Genomic DNA, 19,163 nt, shown 5'->3' with positions numbered 1-19,163 from the left:
TAAAAAAAATAGAACACTAAAGGGAGCCCACCTCCAACCATTGTATCGAATCGACCCTGAACTGAAGCCGATTCTACAAAAGCCTTCTAAATCGTCAGATGTACTGTACAAGCTTGCAGTCAATGAAAGTTGCGTTGTGGCGATTTGAAGCACCTGGAAGAACGCTCTACTTCCGCATTTGCCAACCAAACATTTGCTAAATGCACGGGCTCGCCTGCAGTTCCAGCTTTGACCAGTAGGCTGACGGCTGCAACGTTGGCAACAATCTGCAAAATCATTTGATCACTCATTCAGCCAAGCACACCTGCAGCCACAACCAGCCCCATGCCAGCCAGCCAGCCAGCCCCACACACCCTGCACGCCAGCCAGCCCCACACACCCTGCACGCCAGCCAGCCCCACACACCCTGCACGCCAGCCAGCTCCACACACCCTGCACGCCAGCCAGCCCCAAACACCCTGCTAGCCAGCCAGCCGGCCCCACACACCCTGCACACCAGCCAGCCAGCCAGCCCCACACACCCTGCACGCCAGCCAGCCAGCTCCACACACCCTGCACACCAGCCAGCCAGCCCCACACACCCTGCACGCCAGCCAGCCAGCCAGCCCCACACACCCTGCACGCCAGCCAGCTCCACACACCCTGCACGCCAGCCAGCTCCACACACCCTGCACACCAGCCAGCCCCACACACCCTGCACGCCAGCCAGCCAGCCAGCCCCACACACCCTGCACACCAGCCAGCCCCACACACCCTGCACGCCAGCCAGCCCCACACACCCTGCACGCCAGCCAGCCAGCCCCACACACCCTGCACGCCAGCCAGCCCCACACACCCTGCACGCCAGCCAGCCCCACACACCCACGCCAGCCAGCCTGCAGCCCCTGCACACACCAGACCCACACACACGACAGCCAGCCATGCAGCCCCACACAAACCAGTCACACACGCACGCGTCCTCCAGCCTGCCAGTCCATTTTTATTTATTTATAATAATAATTATGAATTATTACAATTATGACGTCATGAACGGGGCCTCCTGATCCTTAAGGCCTCCCCTGCCCACACAAACCAGTCCCACACACACACCAGCCCCACATACACCCAGGCCAGCCAGCCAGTTGATTAACATTGTCCTCATGTCAAAAACCTTCTTAAAACACATTCTCTGGCAGCGTCCCAGCTTCTCCCCACAAAACATCCCACCTGCCGAATTCTGCTAATGGAATATAAAATGCTATTAATTAAAATATAATATATAATCAAAATGAACAATCAAATTTGTTTGTTTCTTACCAAGTACTAGGCTGTACAACTCATGCCTCCATGTTCCCAACAAACAAACACTCAAATCAGGCTTCTGGCCAAACATGAGGCCTCAAACCAGGTCCCACCCCTTTTAAAACACATTGGATGCTAAGGACAGGTATACTCGTCATATGTCATGTCAGTCACACTGTGTGTGTGTGTGTGTGTGTGTGTGTCCACGGCTAAAATATGAAACCACTACACCGATCAGTGTCAAATACAGTAAATCCTCAATTGCAGTGTATTAAATTGTTTATTTAAAAAACTAAATTAAAGGCGTAGTGAAATGAAAAATAAGTTTTTCACACTTTAAGACCATATCTGTGGTCATCATATGGGCATACCTAACAAATTAATGGATGCCAAAAAAATTGGCAAATTCTCATTTTTGTGTGTTTTTATAGCAAAAGTCCATAAAACATCGCTAAAAGCCAATAAAAATGAAGCTCACCCGTTTAATTCCCCATCCGTCCAACACTGTCCAACACAGCTGATACTGATTACAGAAATCCTCAGTTTTTATTCCCATTTAAGATAACATCCAGACAGTGTATTACTCGGTTTCAACTTAATCACCACGCTAAAATATGTATCTTAAAACATTATAGGGTAGAAATAAGCCACATAACAGTAAACTGGTACAGCTGGCCAACTATCTGTAAACATTTATATTTGTAAACAAACACACACCAATGACACCATGCTCTTGCATAGCATAGCTACCATCCCATTGCCTGAAGGGATGCAACGCTCTGATTAGTTCAGAAACTTCAGAGCGGCGTTTCATGCTGAAACCTAAAACGTCAAAATAACATTCCCTCCATTTCCATTTACCTACACCTTTAAAATTGTTTTAAATGTGTGCCAACCCCATTTTGTCACGGTACCGTTGTGTTATTGAAAACCTTCTTTAGGGATTTTATTTGAGTACCCCTGTTCTAGTACTGTATATTGAGCATTTCATTGTGTTTGGCTTTGAGCGCACATGTACAATAATAGTCCAGGGGCCGAGCCAGATTTTGGTACCCCTAAGGTGATTTGTATTTTTGTATTCCTACTGTATTCTCTTGGAATGGATTCAGAATCATGAAAACCCCGTAGTTTGACACGTCACATGCTACTTAAAGCATAATGACATATTAATGGTCACATATAACTGGCGATAACTGTCATTTAAGCTACTGACTTGGAAGATCATATCATACCAAAATGTAAGCTAGAGACATGTACAGTAGAAATACAAAAATACATTTTTTTACAGTCACCTTAGGTGGTACCAATTTGTGGAAATATCAGTGTAGGCCCCTGCACTACAAGTGTGTGTGGGCACGTGCGTGTGTGCATGGATACAAAGGAGAAGTTGAGTCACAGATCTGAGTCCTCCTCAAATAAGACAAAAGAGGCACAGAGTGAATCTAATTTAAAATACATTTATATGAAAACAGAACAATGTAATAAAGTGCAGTACTCATAGTTAGAAACAGTGGTTGGCATCAACACAAACACGTTTGGTTAAATCAAAAATACTTTCACATTGAAATAATAAACAGTTTCTTCATTACATTTTGTAGAAACGTAGGTTCTTCTAATACTGAAACGAACAAAATACTTTATAATTTAAAGTAGTGACAGTACAATAATTTATTTTGCTGTTAGGTAAACCCAAACATATAATCCTTACTTTGTCAAATGTAAATGTAAAAACAAAAAGAGGGAAGTAATTTATTTAAATGTAAGTAATTTTTTTCTTCTAATTCAGGCTTTCCGAAACGCTCTCTAAGGGGTGCGTGACATGAAAATGGTAATAGATTTTGGTGTTATTTAAACGCATTCTGAGTGGGAACCCCTTTTGGTGTTAGCATCATGTTATGCTTTAGCTATTGAAAAATAGCAGATCTACAAGCTCATAGCGCGCCACCGAGTGGCACACTACAAGCTTGTAGGTCTGCTATTTTTGAAAAATCAAAGAACGACTGACATAGAAACATAGCTTTTTCAGAAAACTGTCAGGATGTAGAAGACATTTTTAGAATCTGATCTCACGTCAGAATGGGTTAACACAAAATCCTGTAAAACAACACTGCGGGAGACCGAAATGCAGCAGCGCTGCTCCAGTGAGGGGATACTTGAGCAGCTCCGTGTCAGTAGACTCAGTACAGTGACATTTCAAACCGCAGCCAAAAATTGGCCAAATACAACGAGACGTTGGGGGGTGCGTCAGCGACTTCAGGAAAGTAAAAGGGGTGCACGGCCCAAAAATGTTTGGGAATCGCTGTTCTAATTAGTGGCCATCTATCATTAAATTCTTCATATTGTAGGGTAGACAGACAACATTCACATATTGTCATTGTTTTGGCACGTTCATGTCACGTTCCGACTTTGAACCAGCTCCCACTTTGTTGTTCAAAGTGGTTGTCCAAGTCAAATAAAATGGACACCTGAAATAAACTCGCATTTACTATATTGTGTTCACAGCGTATAACAAATAATTAAATAAACCTTATCCCTGTACAAACAGAAAGTCGAAAGTCGGCTTAAAAGCATAAAGCCTTTACATGACGTCACAGCACTATCTCAGAGCTCTGAGAAAGTCCAGAGTTTCCAACCAGTAATAACAAAGTTGGACGGAGCATGTGACATTTTTCCTACTCAGAAGTCGGAATATCCCATTTGGCACGAATGCACGGTTCATAATACAGTAGGTGTACAGTATGATGCCTTATAGTGACATCATGTTTTGACAGCACCCACCAGTTGTTGCATCGTCCTAACCTGTGCCAGTGAAGTGGCTGCAGCTGTTCCTATTCATAAAGAACAAGTTTGGGTTTGTTTCCACAAACAAATTACACTCTTGGATGAGTCCACTCACGCTGTATGTCAACTAATGCATGTTTCGCTGACATTGCAGAAGTTTTGGGCATAATGATTCACCAAAGTGATGACTAGGGATGTCCCCATCACCTTTCTTTGCTCCCGATCCGATCGTTTTATTTTGAGTATCTGCCCAATGCGATATTGATATTTTTTCTAGAACACTTATGCCATATCACAATAGTACAATATCCCAAATCACAGACAATATCCAGTCTAATACCCTGATTTCCGATCATGTGATCGGATCGGGACAACCCAATAGTGATGACCGTGTTTTGGCTACCAGATATTGTGTTGTGCTACTGTATGTGCTAGCAAACTAAGTGGCTGTGGCTGTTCCTTTGAGGACATCAGTGGCCAGTGTGAAATTTCCAGTAAGTATGACAAGAACCATACTGTATGACAACAAATAACAAAATATATCCCTGATGTCTATCAAAACAATGGCATCTTTATTGTCCCTGTCGGCCCAGGGAACAATGGAATCTTCCTGAACCTGCACCCCATGACACAATGCAGCCTGGGTTAGACTTGGTTGCGCAGAATGTCGCGCACCAAAATACCGTATATTTACGGTGAGTGACACAACTACCGTAAGTATGAATCAGGCCTTACCGAGTGAGTCCTCTGCATTTGAATTGCTCCGTCCCTTTGCCGTCAACATGTCTCTCTTTCTCTGTAGCTCACTATGAGCTGTGCATACTCTACATGCTGGCGATGCACACACACACACACATGTACAGCGATACATATACGATATGCAGCACACACACATACACAGAAGTGCGTTCGTGTGCACATACGTATACTGTAAGCATACTGTACATACAAACACACACACACACATGTACATTTGGCGATCTATGAGTAGCAATACTGCACTGCACTGCAGGAAAATGTCCAAATGTGTGTATATTTACATTGCTTTATAAATAAAAGTCCTTTCCTACATGCAGAATTCTTCATCTGCATGCAAGCAATGAGTCCTCCTCCTTTCCATTTTCCAGCTTGAGAGGAAAGTGCATCCTCATCCGTCCTTGTCCTTGTCCTTCCACTCCCCTCTTCCTCTCTTTTACATTTCTCCTCTTTCATTCTTCTGTCTTCCTGCCACTAGTAACGCCACAAAGGCCAGGGTGTCGCCCCATGGCGCTGTCCGTACTTCCATCCATCCATCCATCGGTCTGTCTAGGTCACCTTCTTCTTAGACTCCCACTCCTGAAGAACAGGGACACAGCAGGACATGAGGACAGACGTCCATCTCACAGCAGGATGCATAAGGACAGACGGCCATCTCTGTGACTCCAAATCACTCACATGATTTCAAACACACGCATCAAATCACGCAATTAAGTAGAACATACAGTAGGGCTGGGCAATTTAACCGAAAATATATAAAAACAGAAATAACAGACTTATAAAAGAAAAATCGAGAAGCAAGGTTCAAGGTTCAATTTAAAAATGTTTTTATAATCTACAAAATCTATTCTGATTAGCTCTGTATTAGGCAATACTTCGTTGTAAAAAGCGAATCTACACGCTCACAACATCTCACATTGCGACGCGTAGATCTGCTATTTCAGTTCAGTACATTGTGATATTGATTTGAAGTTATATTGCCCAGCTCTAGGATTCAGGGATGTGATCATACTTTCATTGCCCTCTCACAAACACCCACACACACTCACACACACCACAGGGGATTTCTGTCTTGTCAACCAGTACAATTTTGGGTTGCCTCAAAGGTCACACAGGTTCAAACACACACAAATCATAACAATCAGAATCCCTCTCTCTAACACGCACGCCCACACGCACGCACGCCCACCACAGCCTACCTTTGCTTTCTGCATGACGTTGCCTCGCGTGCCGGTGGTGCAGAGAGACGGAGGTCGTTTGCGGAGTTCAGATGCTGAATTGACCGGTAAGGTCTCACTGTAAACCTTCTCCACCTTACTGCCATGTGCCTGGACGCACACACACACACACACACACACACACACACACACACACACACACACACACACACACACACACACACACACACACACACACACACACACACACACACACACACACACACACACAGATGTACATACGTGTAGCAATCAATGGAATGGCTTAGTACAACGCATAGTATGGAACTAGAAAAACAACAGGGATGATAAAATAAATACCACAGTGAGGATAGAAATCAAAACTCGATTATTATGGGGATAGAAAATAACATAGGCCTACTATTGTACATTATTGAGCAAAAAAAGAGAAGAAAAATAAATTGAATGAATAGCAAAGTAATTGGCCAGTAATGTTTTCATATTCAGCATAGTATGATATCGCAGGCAGCCTACCTTGGTACTCATTTTGGTATCAGTGGGCGGACCCAGCGCTCCTCCAGCCAATGATTTCTTCAGGTTTTCCTTCACCTCTGTCAATCTGAGTTCTAGCTCCACCCTCTCATCCTCCTTCTGTTTACACAGAGCCTCCAACCGAGCTAACCTCTGCTCTGCACCACGGGCTACACACACACACACACACACACACACACACACACACTCACTATTGGTATAGCAGTGGTACATATTGGAAGTTTAAATGTAATTGTGAAGCTGTTAGTATACATGTCATTGCTCTCGCACCTGTGCCACTCTTCACCTCCTCCTTGGCCTCCTTCTTCTCCTTGCGGAGGGACACCAGTGTGCTTTTCAGCTTCTCCTTCACCTTCTCCAGCTCCTCCTTCTGTCGCAGGTACCTCCTGGCGTCCTCCTCCGCACGGGTCTTCCCATAGCGCCCGCACTGGGTCTGGTTCACACCTGTGAACAAAAAAGTCACAAAAAGGTCCAGAAGAACAACAGCATGATTATCACCCATAGCGCTAGCTTACCTTTCACGATGAGAGGAGCAACAAAGTCACAGTCAGACAGTCAATTAGGCCAGCGTGCCGTGTGCATTTTGTTGTGTTCCGGTTTGGATCAAAGGACCTAGCATAGACATACCTTTATGCTCCTATTCATCAGTATCACAATGACAACTCAGAAATACCATGACATTTTCTTTTTAATATTAATGTTATACCGCATTATCAATAAAATGTTAAGTGTTTTGCCAGTGACTTGGGGGCCCACGTTCAATAGCCCACAGGTTGAGAATCACTAAATTAGTGTGTCCACCAAAGTGTACGTCCCCCCCTGCTGAAAACACAAGGCACTCTTCTGAGTGTTGAGCATTTTTGAAAAGTGAAATGAAAAGTGCAATGCGCTGTGAGCGTGTTCTGCCCTAAGTACTAGTATGTTTCTTTTTCCAACTCTTGCTGACCATATTTTAAAAGAATGTGCATGTTCAATGCAGGATATGCGATCAGGGCCTGGTCGTGTTTCTAGCGTAGCATGAATGCATGGCTGCATACCTTGCCGTGTAGGCAATTTTCTTTTAATGCCTTGTTGGACACAGCCACTTAGTCAGTCACTCCCTTTGTCGATTATTCTGGTCTGTCAACCATAACCTGCCAGGAAATCAGTAAAGGTAATCTAAAAATGTATGATGGTGTCGCATGCTGAAAATAGCCAAGCTACATGCTCACAACACATCACACTGCCATCATGTTGTGAGCATGTGAGCTGTAGATCCGTTAGCTGATAGCACAGATAGGACAGCCACCAAGGAGACAGGCAGTAAGTAGTTCAGTAGTCCAATGAAGGCTCAGCTGTTTTTAAAGCCACAATAAACGGTGCAATGCATATCACTATGTTCTCAAATTGCTTCCTAGCCATAGTGAATCAATTAAATCTGCGAGGTGTCATTCATTATCACATTAGAAAAGCTAGACGTTTTTGTAGTCCTTGGGGTGAGATTTTTTATATTTGATGATACAGTAGCAGCCTGGATAAACTGGTCTGGACTAGAGTTGAACACGCCGTAAATAATAGGACTGGTTCACAGCAAGGTTACTGGCTCCTGGAGCATGTTCTCCCCACGCGTGCATGGGTTTCATCCCTCCCACACTATACATAACAGTTATAATACTGTCTGTAGATCAATGGTTCTCAGACATTTTCATGACAAGGACCGGAAAATCTGAAAAGATCTTGTTCCATATAATTGTCAAGTTGTCAACATTTGTCAATATTCTTTTAGAAAATTAAAATCCATCGCAACATGTTGTGAGCTTGTGGATTGTCTATTTTCGAGAATAGCCCAAAATAAAATAGTGCTTAAAGTGTTTAAAAATGTTCCCAATTAATTTGCCGGGGACCTCCTGGAACCCCCTCAAGGACCCCTGCTGTGGGTCCCCACATCCAACGTTGAGGACCACCGCTGTACGTACAGTAGAGTACAGTACAGTACAGTACAGTACACACTCCTGCCATTGCCCTTGACCAAGGTAGTGGCACTACAACCGTGTGAGTCGGTCCCCCGGGCGGACACTGACTTGTGGCTGCTCACTTCTACTGAAGCAGTTTACTTAGAATGGGTCAAAGGCAGAGGAGAGGACACCCCCCCCCCTGCCCTCCCCTCCCCAGGGGGAATAATAAAGTAATTCACATTATAAAAATAGCTGGGGATTCCAAGGTCTCAGTGTGAATCGTGAACACACAGCATTGATTTTATTTTTCTTGTTGCATAGCTTTTAGTATTCATGCAGGACTGGACAGACTAATGAATATACCCACTGGAGGCATGTCTCTTGATGGCCGCCTGCTGTTCTGTCTTATCAGACTCTCTGCTGGAGAAGGAGGCATGGCGTCTCACCTGGCCTGTCCTGCTCTCTGCCACCTCCTGCTGGAAGCAAGGGAACACAGCAAGACATTCTGATTATGCTAGAAATCTATATAACTATCTAAAACATAAACTAAGCACCCACTTATGTTTTCGTTTTCATTATTTTTAATTAGTTTCACCTGTCATGTTATTATCTGGAGGTGATTTGCCTGCTACTCGTTTTGTACTGTAGCTATAGATGAGGCTAAACTCCTGTTTCATTATGTTCTTCTTCTTTTTTTTCCTTTTTTTTAACTATGATATGTGTTTTCCAGCCATTTTTTTTCTAAAGGTTTTATAAACCGCGTCTGCGTTGTAAGCTTGTAGCTATGTTTGCAATTCATTGTACGATAAGTATAGTTTGTGTGTGTGTGTGTGTGTGTGTGTGTGTGTGTGTGTGTGTGTGCGTGCGCGCGGCACACACGTATGCAAATGTAGGGGGTCTCCATTTTTCTCAGGCTCCAAAGAAAAAAGGTTAGAAACCACTGACAGTAGAGTGGTTGAAACATGTTGGCCTTTTCAACGATTTAGCCACTGTAATAATGATGTACTTCCGTTCTCGTTGACTTGTTCTTACATTTGGAATGCCTGGATTGCTTTTCTCTTTACATTATTTAAACACGTTGTAAAATTTCATTTGGCATTCATATTTAATTTATGTACTAATGTAATTGCATTTTGGAACACTTGACAAATGCTCTTATCAAGAGTGACTTGCAATAGTGTAAAAGTAGAACAGTAGTCAATAATTCAGGGGGTAAAAAAGAAAAGAAAAAAGTATCACTAAACAAGAAATAAGAATCATATATATACAATATCGCTTTTTTTTTACATCAAATTAGATTATATATATAGATTATATATTATATTAGTCTGATTGGTCACAGTGTCATCAAGCCAGATTGTTCCAGGCCACAACAGTAAAGCCTGATTTCTAGTTCGCCAGTAAACAAATATGGTGCTAAAAAGCACTAAAAGTGGTTCTTTGGCTAGGAGAACCTCTTTTGGTACTATACTGGATCTTTTAACAACTTGAGCTCTATTATTAGATTGTCGATATGCGATTCAGAAGATGAGTGCAAAAAAGCCATTTTCATGTAGTGCTTTCTATCGATTTTTGTAACCCATTTTTTTCACCCAGTGTCAATTGTCTAATAATGTAATCCTGGCCGCTGCTCTCCCTCTGCCAACCTTGGGAGAGCAACGGACTGACCTCGTTCTTCCATCACTGCATGAGGATTCCAAGCCACTTCTTTTCACCTGACAGGGGGGAGTTTCCACGGTTGGACGTAGCATGTGGAAGGAACACGTTATTCCAACCAGTTCCTTTCCCGTCCATCAGGCCAGGGGGACATAGTATAGAGAGCATGTTTTTTGTGAGGGTACCAACCTACCCTAGCCTAGGGGACACGGGGAGAACATGCAATCTCCACACAGAAAGGCCCTTTCGCCAACCCCAGCTAGGGTATGGGCACTGATGACGCAGAGGAGAGAACAACACCCCAGCGGCCACAGCGTCCCCTGCGGGAATCGAACCCAGGACTTTATAGCTGTGAGGCGACCGACTGCACCACCGTGCCCCTGAAGAACGTGTTCTTAGCGGTTTCTTTGTACGGCGGTGGTGCTACAAAGCCCCTTGACCACCCAAAGAGCCTCTGAACAACCAACAATTATTTGTGAGCTACACGATGCTGTCGCACGCCGGACAATATTAGATCTACAAGCTATCAAAGTGTTACCATGTGACACGATGCAAGCTTGTAGATTTGCCATTTTCAGCACACAACTCTTGGAATGGGTGGTATAGCACTGAGGATCCGGCACAACTAAATCCTCCAATGATAATTTTAAAAACATTTTACATTACAGAGCACAGAGGATTTTGCTATGGATTAAGAGCGTGTGCTAAAGGCCTAAATTGTAATTAACTTTGTATGACATGGGACTAAATCACACCAGCGTTAGTGTTTTCATTCCCATGTAGACATAAATATAAATCTACAGTATGAATGCATTTAACAGTGAAATGAGATACGCTTTGAATACAATTATCCACCAACTGGCAACTCGTACACGAGAGCAAAAATGATTGCAAGAACGACGGGATAGAGCAGCGGTTCCCAAACCTTTTAACACAGCATTCTCAGCGCATGTTCATTTTAATAATCAATCAATCGACTGTATTCCGGCTTTGACCAGCTTTTAACATATTATAATTTAAGTTCCTATTTATCGGTGTTTTCAACATTAGTTTTCTTTTTTTATATATATTTTTTTTATCCCACAATTTTGTAACCCATTTTTCACCCCTGTGTCAATCATCTAATGTGATCCTGGGCTCTACACACCCTCCACCAACCTAGTCCCCATATATGGGGGACAAGGGGAGAGCAACGGACTTGAACTCATGCTTCCTTCATGCCTGAGTGTCCAAGTTGCTCCTTTACACCTGACAGGGGGGAGTTTTCCTGGTTGGACGTAGCGCGTGGAAGGAACACGTTATTCCAACCAGTTCCTTTCCCCTCCATCAGGCGCCCCGGCTGGCCAGGAGGAGGCAGTTTAGTGACCAGGATTACTGCATGTTTTTTGTGAGGGTACCTACCCTAGGGGACACGGGGAGAACATGCAAACTCCACACAGAAAGGCCCTTTCACCAACACCGCCTTCGGGTATGGGCACTGATGACACGGAGGAGGAAACACGCCGCCAGCACCCACAGCGTCCCGAGCGGGAATCGAACCCAGGACCTTCTAGCTGTGAGGCGACAGCACTACCAACTGTGCTACCGTGCCCCTTCAGTGCCAATTATCTAATGTAATCCCGGGCGCTACACTTCCTCTGCCAACCTGGGGGGGGGGGGGGGGGGTGGGGGGCAGCGGACTGACCTCATGCCTCCTTCTATGCATGAGGAGTCCAAGCTGCTTCTTTTCACCTGACAGGGGGGAATTTCCCCGGCCGGACGTAGCGTGGAAGGGACACGTTATTCCGACCAGTTCCTTTCCCCTCCATCACGCGCCCCGGCTGGCCAGGGGGAGGTAGTTTTAGAGACCAGGATTACTGCATGTTTTTGTGAGGGTTTTATTTGTTTTAGTGGGCTTAGTGGACTATGTTTTCAGTTGCTGTCGGTAGTCATGGCTGCCAGTTCCCATCTGATGTTGCGTGGGAGTTCTGACTGCTCCAGACCATACTGAATGACTGCTAGTTTGCATAATGTCTTGAGGCTAGGACTGAGGTCTAAGACATACAGGTGATTGCTCCAGTCGCTTCCGTGTCCTAAGAGGATGATACGATCTCCCACCATGCAACAGCAGTAGCACTCCATATTCATCGGAAACGGGCAGTCCCCCTTGGTCTCAACCTTCTTCCAGGAGAAGGTCTCTGGACTGAATTTCCACAGATCATTGCATTGCTGCTCATGGCCATTTGTGCCACCAAATATGTACAGCTCTCCATTGTAGGTAAAGGCTGAATGAAAGCACCGTTTTTTTGGACGAAGCTGTGCAGAAGGTGTGTTCAGCCAGAGGTTAGTCTCTGTGTCAAACACTCTGATGGTATTGTAGACATGTCCTTCCCAAACGCCCCCAAATACAAACATCATTGTCCCGATGATGGTGGTAGAGACATTTTGTGCAGGAGCTGGTCTAGACCGTCTAGTGCCTCTGATGTTAATTAAAGCCCAGACCATTGTGGTGGTGTCCAACTTGTAGATGTCATTAGTCCATGAATGGGACGGAACATACCAACTTTTTCCTCCATAAATATACATGACCTTCCCCAAGACACAGGCTGAATGGTAATACCTCCCCTCTGGAACAGTCCCAGAAACCTGTAGTTTGAACCATTTGTGGGCGTCGACATCAAATGCATGAAGCACATTGTCATGAAAATCTCCCCAGAGGTAGGCGGTATATTCTATCAGCACAGCTGTGAAGTCCCCATCAAAGGAGAGAGTGGATGGGGTTCCTGTTCCAGGTGTGACTGGGGGCAACACCCTCCAGCATAAAGACTCTGTGTTGAACACGTGTACTTCAATGTCATATCTTTTCCTCGGGTAACTCTCTCCTCTAAAGCAGTAGATCTTGTGTCCAACCACCACAGCAGCCCTGTGTCGCCCATGCTCTTCCACCGGAAGATGTATTGTCCAGTGAAACATTTCACACGGCTGCACAACTACTAATTTAGGGATGACCTTGTTAGGATGAAGGAAGGCCGGTTTCCTTGGTACAAGACACTAATTGATGTTTAGTGTATCAGACAATTGTTTTTAAAGAACAGTTACACAGTTGTGATGTCATTGCATCATGATTACGTCATAATGTAGGATAGATAATGATCACACAATCTGATTGGCTATTTTGACAAAAATATCATTTGACATTCATTAGTTACTTGCGCAAGCAGAGCGCGCAAGTACTAGTTTCGCCCAGGGCGATATTCGATGCGTATGCACCGTCCCAGCAAATGACGTAATGACTACTTGTGCCTGATACGGCAGTGGTGCCAGATTACATAAATTTATACATAGGAGCATTACCTTTAATCCTCCCGACACTAAAACATATCGTCATTACGTCACCATTGAAAACCAATTACACTCTGGCTCCTTTAATCCACATCTTTATTACGTCATCATTGAGAGCTAGTTATACCAGTTATACCCTGACGTCAACATTAGTTTTCTTATACAAATGTTATTTTATCATTTAGAGCTTTACCAATTATTTAGGGGCCCACTTGCAATATCCTAATGGCCCAAATAGAGGAATGAAGATAAGATGAGGGAAGGTGGGAGGGGGGGACGGGGGATGGGGGGGACGGGGACGGGCAGCGTTACACAATGCCAGGAATGCGACAGAGGAATATGATGGTATTTCAGGATCAGCGGGACCACACACATGCCCTCACACACACACACACACACACACAGAGAGACACAGAGCAGACAGTGTTTCCTTACCGCAACACTTTCATAGACCTCGTCATACATCCTGGAGTCTGTCGATGCCCCGTTGGACGACGATGTAACATTAGTGGTGGTAGCCCATCTAAGAGAGACATACAAACAGACAGACAAAGACGAACGAATGTAATTATGTTAAAAAAAAACTGTTGAATCCTAGCATCCCTATTCTGTGGGCGAACATTCGGCGAAGTGCAAAGTACAACTAGGATTTCTCTATTTTGTCAGAGCCAGTACAAACATTGCGTGAGGGGTTTCTTCTTGCCAAAGCAAGTTCGCAGCCCCCATGTCTCTGGTTGGGCTTTAACTTGTGAGCTTTAAAACTGTGCATTAGCTCATCACAAAGCATAACCGCGTCTCGAATCAACTAAAAGATTCACTGTGTATGAGATGTAAAGTGTTCAGAGCTGAGTAAAATCGGAGTAATTCTTCATTATTAATTCATCATCATTCACCACTAGCCAGTTCCACAGACAGACAGACGGACAGACAGACAGACAGTGTGACTCACAGGAAGGAGTTCCTGGCCGCATGTTTTATATCAGTGAGAGTGTCCACGTCAATGTAGTCATAATGGAGCTCCTCAGGCAGGGTGGTGCTGCCCGACTCTGCTAACAATACACCCAACCAGCGACCCATATCCTCTGAACAGCTGGCCTGGTGGACACGCACGCACGCACGCACGCACGCACGCACGCACGCACACACACACACACACACACACACACACACACACACACACACACACACACACACACACACACACACACACACACACACACACACACACACACACACACACACACACACACACACACACACACACATGTATTAACACACTGTGGCTGTTTGGCAGCTAATGCGACAAAGTACACCAAAATTAAATCAAATTTAAATATGTCACCCTAGTGATTCTGATGCCCAAGAATATAATTTGGCCCCGGAGGACTGAACCTACAGGTATAGCCATCCATTAAACAATAACTATTTACGCTCACTGTCAGCCCATAATATACTTTTAATTGTTTCATTAAACCTCTTTAACCACTTCAACCCTACCATACTGTACCTATGCTGGGGGTCGGGGACAACATTCGCCTAAAATAGCCAATGATTACGTTCACATCACGACGCAACGCTTTGCGTTGAGCTTTTAGATCGTCCAGATTTGGTTTAGAGGTAAACATTACAGAATCTATAGTACAGACTACTACAGATCCCTGGGGCACCCCTGTCAACAAAGTGTAAGGTTTAAAATGGAAAATGGTGCATTTATATAGCGCCTTTATCCAAGGCGGTTTACATAGATTGTGCAGGAAGGAGTAGTTCACCCAACAAATTACTTATTTTCGATCAATTACACACCCCATGTTTTGTTCGTTTATTTGTCACATTCCTGAGACAATAATTTGATGACGGGCGGGAAAGTAAATGATAGAAAATAAGTAATGTTTTGGTGTGAACTATTTGGTGTCTCTGTCACTGCGCTGTGAAATGTACTGCACCTCTAAAGCCACCAGCTCGGCCCCTCCCTGCAGGATGCGGAAGGCAAAAGGGTGTTTGGGTCCAAGGCCCCCAGGCACCACCTCCGTCCCTCCGAGGGGCACCGAAATAACGGGGGGCCGCTGGTCCCTGGGGTCCCTCTGGAGGTGGAGGGTCTTACTGTGCACCGCGCACCAGCGTTCTCTCCAAGAGCCGCTGACACACACACTCAGGTAGCCTGTGAACACAGGACAGGAAGGGAGGATAACATCAGTGCAGGTATGTTTACACCAGGGGGGCAGTGAAGCCAATAGTGTCTGAAGCCAGTAGGAAATCCTGACTTCCTGTTCATATAATGGCCTGTTGTGGCGCTGTCATTGGGCCCAAAAAACCCCATAGCTCCATAGAGGTCCATGTATTTGGGCCCAACTTCACCTAGACTGTATTACCTTAATAGACATGGTCATGGATACTTTCTGCTTCCAGTCACTAGTTTAAAGTCTAATTTCTCATGTCATAATATTCTTTTTGGAAAATTATGGTCCCATTTATTAAAATAATTACCATAAAGTCGAGTATGTCAGGCTTCATCTTATGTCCATATCAGACCCGGAGAACGCTTTGTCAATATTTTTTTACAGTCTATGGTTTAAACACATTAACCCTGGTATCCCTGTTTTGTATAATTTATTGATTTATTTTTAACGAAATGTTCCACATTTTTGAAAATGTTCATCATGTTCAAAAATGTTCAACATTTTCTAAAATAGCAGTTCTGCATGGTCACAAGGCATCGTAACGCAACATGTGAGCTTGGCCGTACAGTAGATCATCAGTTCTTGGACCTGGAAGAAATCCTACTTTCAGAATGATGTGATTTCAAACAGCATTGCTCCCTACAGTCTATATACATTTGGACTGCTGTGTATATTTCCATGAAATAATACATGGATCGTAAACCGAAATGGAAAGGCTGTACACATTGAACACACACCCACTCCCTGTGGTCAGAGAGTAACAATCTTTCAACACACCACAACATGGACTGAGGACTGGGCACATGAACATTATTCCCACCCTGATCTCCACACCCCGGTGTCTGTTACTTACTGTGGTGAGACACACACTCAGTAGAAAATATGTGTACAGTTGTAGCTATCTATGTGTTGCATTCAGATCACTGATCTTTTTAATGACTTGAACAATAGCGTCTCTGTTATGGGGCGAACATTAGGCAATCTTGAAGGTCAGAGGCTGAAATTCTAGCGGACCTAGCAAAGATCCCTGAGGGACCACAGTCAGCTAAAATATATAGTGGGTTTAAGTTGAAATAGTTTAATCATTAAACTTTAATGTACTATACGTATATACAGTATGGCTGGCTATACTAGTGCAAAAACGCACCTCTATGCACTCGATTTTGAAATAGTTGAATCATTAAACTTTAATGTATACAATATGGCTGGCCTGCATGTTTGTATTGACATACAGTATGTGTGCTGTTGGGATTGTCTGGACTCTGGACATACATAGTATATATCCCATCTTTATTGGGGCTATTTGTTTTTGCGTCGTTGTTAAGCAGGCTTTCTATAAACAACATTGACTCACAGTATACAGATCCTCAACATTTCCTCGTTGCCCGTAATGTCTGCATTGTGTACCCACAGTATCTATGCTCACTCTGCTGTTTACAGAAGATCATTGTCTGCTAGAATTTAGTCTTCTTCCTTCTATTGTTGCTAATATCTAAATATTGGCGACGGAAATGACTTCCCTTCCCTTCAGGGATCATTCAAGTTTAATCATTCTGAACGCATGCCTTAAAACTGCCAAACACATTTTAATACATTAAAACAACAGACTGCTAGCACAGGTGCTTTTTGCCATCACCTTTGCCATACATGGCTTGCATACGTTTAGAAAATGGATAGAAACTATTTTCATTTCTCATTTTACACAATAGACAAGTTTACACAATGGAGGGATACTTCATTGTGTTGAAGCAGGAACCATGAGTAAACACCCATTGTCCCCAAACTCACAATCAATAACCTGCATACTAATAGTGTCATTCAAAAACAAAGTGAACCTGTCTCAGCCAGGACAATTTGAGCAAACAATATGAAATATGAATGTGATTAATTTGAGACTAATGTGTTCTTAACCACTAAACTAAACCCTCTATAAAGTACTTAGTAAACTTGACATGAGTTGGCTCTGTAATTGGTCTGTGCCTTTTTCCTTCTACCAAATAACACGCAACACAACACGTTATGAGCTTGTAGATCTGCGATTTTAGGGCAATACCAGAATAGGCACACCAGCGGGTTCAAGTAGTTAATTCTTGAGATATTGATACTTCTAAAGTGTTCTGTGTAATTGTCATTATCATATTGTAGGTCACAAACTGTGTATTTTCCAAACCCATGTTCCAGTGTGTTGACTCTGTGTAGAGTAAAGAGGCATTTTTAGAGTTTACTGTTTGAGTGTGCTGTTTATTTTGTATTTTGTTTGTTCAAACAAAGATAAGGACATGTTTGACACATGTACTTATACTGTTGTTGTGTCCTCATAAGTAGGCCAATCGCAGCTCATGTTTTTACGTGTAAAACGAGACACCCACTTAAATGGTCTTATAAAGCATCTCAAAATGACATGCTGCATGGGCGAACTCACTGACGTCACACCGTCATAGACACCATGCTGGTTTGAATTCTCTTCAAAGCTTTCAATAAAACTTTGACTCATCATGCTTTCACTCTTGTGGAATTCTTTGGTGGGCGTAGCAAGCTCACACAAGTTAATAGCAAACTTCCATGACACACTTCCAATCGGAACCACCTCTGCTAAACGTGTACAGTATGTGTTTTTTGGAGATCATGGCATGTGCTATACAGTACATGTCTGTGCTAGATGTAAATGTCAGTGGAGCCGTGTTTTGTGTTGAGCACAAAGACAGAACCAAATCCTATATTAGAATTGGCTACTGGGCAGACCACGGCCATGTCAGTCTGACTCAGACATATCCATAAACAAACCAGTTATATATATTATAGGCATGTCACTATGACTCAGAGGCTCAGAAATAACCATAAAGAAACCTGATACACCCATATACAGTAGGCATATCCATGAGCTTCTAGTAAACTAAAAGAGCAGAATAATCCTCTGTTTGAAGCCACAATGCATTACTTGTATGTCCTACCCATGATTTGAACCTGGGTATCTCGCACGAGAGACTACATTTCTACCACACTGACCAGGGCACCAGGCAATGATATATATACATGTAGATATTCTTCGGTTGACCGGGATACCCCAGAGGTCTCTACTTGGTTCATTCATATTTTAACCCCTCTACACCAGATCTGGCCGAGAATAGCCAATCTACAAGCTCAGATTAGTTGTAATGCTATTTTATTCACTGAAATAAGTTACGGCTGCTATAAGTTTTGCTTGGTCACCAAAAAACATCTTGAAACCCCATGTTTGTTTCCCGACCACTGTTGAGAAACGCAGTGTGAAGTCAACGTAATAAGCAAACAAACAAACTCTCAATCAAGCAGCCTGTCAAAGCGGGTACGAATCATCACGTGCTGGCCTCACCGCAGCGGGGGTTGTCCTGGTGGGAGGAGGAGGCGGGGGACGGGTGGTCTCCCGGTAAGGGGGGCTTTCGCTTGGAGAAGCTGATAATGCGGTTAATCTTCTTCCCCGCTGCTCTGCTCATGGACCCTGTCAGCTCCGAGAAGGCCCCGCGCTTCGCCCTGTCTGGAAGACAAAT

At 43.9% G+C, this 19,163-nt stretch overlaps 2 protein-coding genes across 5 annotated transcripts in view; one reads left to right on the top strand and one right to left on the bottom strand.

The window, feature by feature from the left end:
- Positions 1 to 19,163, top strand: part of ubtd2 (ubiquitin domain containing 2) — a 393,205-nt gene that overhangs the window by 170,174 nt on the left and 203,868 nt on the right. The window lies entirely within an intron of this gene.
- LOC310875190 (actin filament-associated protein 1-like 1) overlaps positions 2,723 to 19,163 on the bottom strand; it is a 39,271-nt gene continuing 22,830 nt past the window's right edge. For 2 of the 4 annotated variants that reach the window (XM_083788328.1, XM_083788329.1), the window contains exons 11-19: positions 18,989 to 19,150; positions 15,403 to 15,617; positions 14,409 to 14,554; positions 13,895 to 13,982; positions 8,850 to 8,958; positions 6,819 to 6,992; positions 6,531 to 6,697; positions 6,018 to 6,146; positions 2,723 to 5,397 (exon numbers count right to left, since the gene is read on the bottom strand). In XM_083788328.1, coding sequence (XP_083644454.1) covers positions 5,368 to 5,397; positions 6,018 to 6,146; positions 6,531 to 6,697; positions 6,819 to 6,992; positions 8,850 to 8,958; positions 13,895 to 13,982; positions 14,409 to 14,554; positions 15,403 to 15,617; positions 18,989 to 19,150 — 1,220 coding nt within the window. In that variant the 3' untranslated portion in view covers positions 2,723 to 5,367. Of the gene's footprint in view, positions 5,398 to 6,017; positions 6,147 to 6,530; positions 6,698 to 6,818; positions 6,993 to 7,049; positions 7,161 to 8,849; positions 8,959 to 13,894; positions 13,983 to 14,408; positions 14,555 to 15,402; positions 15,618 to 18,988; positions 19,151 to 19,163 lie in introns of those variants that run through there. The other 2 variants (XM_083788330.1, XM_083788331.1) reach the window with 2 other exon arrangements.

This window comes from Protomyctophum parallelum (assembly GCF_964188405.1).
Source record: "Protomyctophum parallelum genome assembly, chromosome: 1".
NCBI lineage: Eukaryota > Metazoa > Chordata > Actinopteri > Myctophiformes > Myctophidae > Protomyctophum > Protomyctophum parallelum.
Note: the sequence above shows the minus strand (reverse complement) of the source record. Positions and strands in the feature narration are given on the sequence as shown.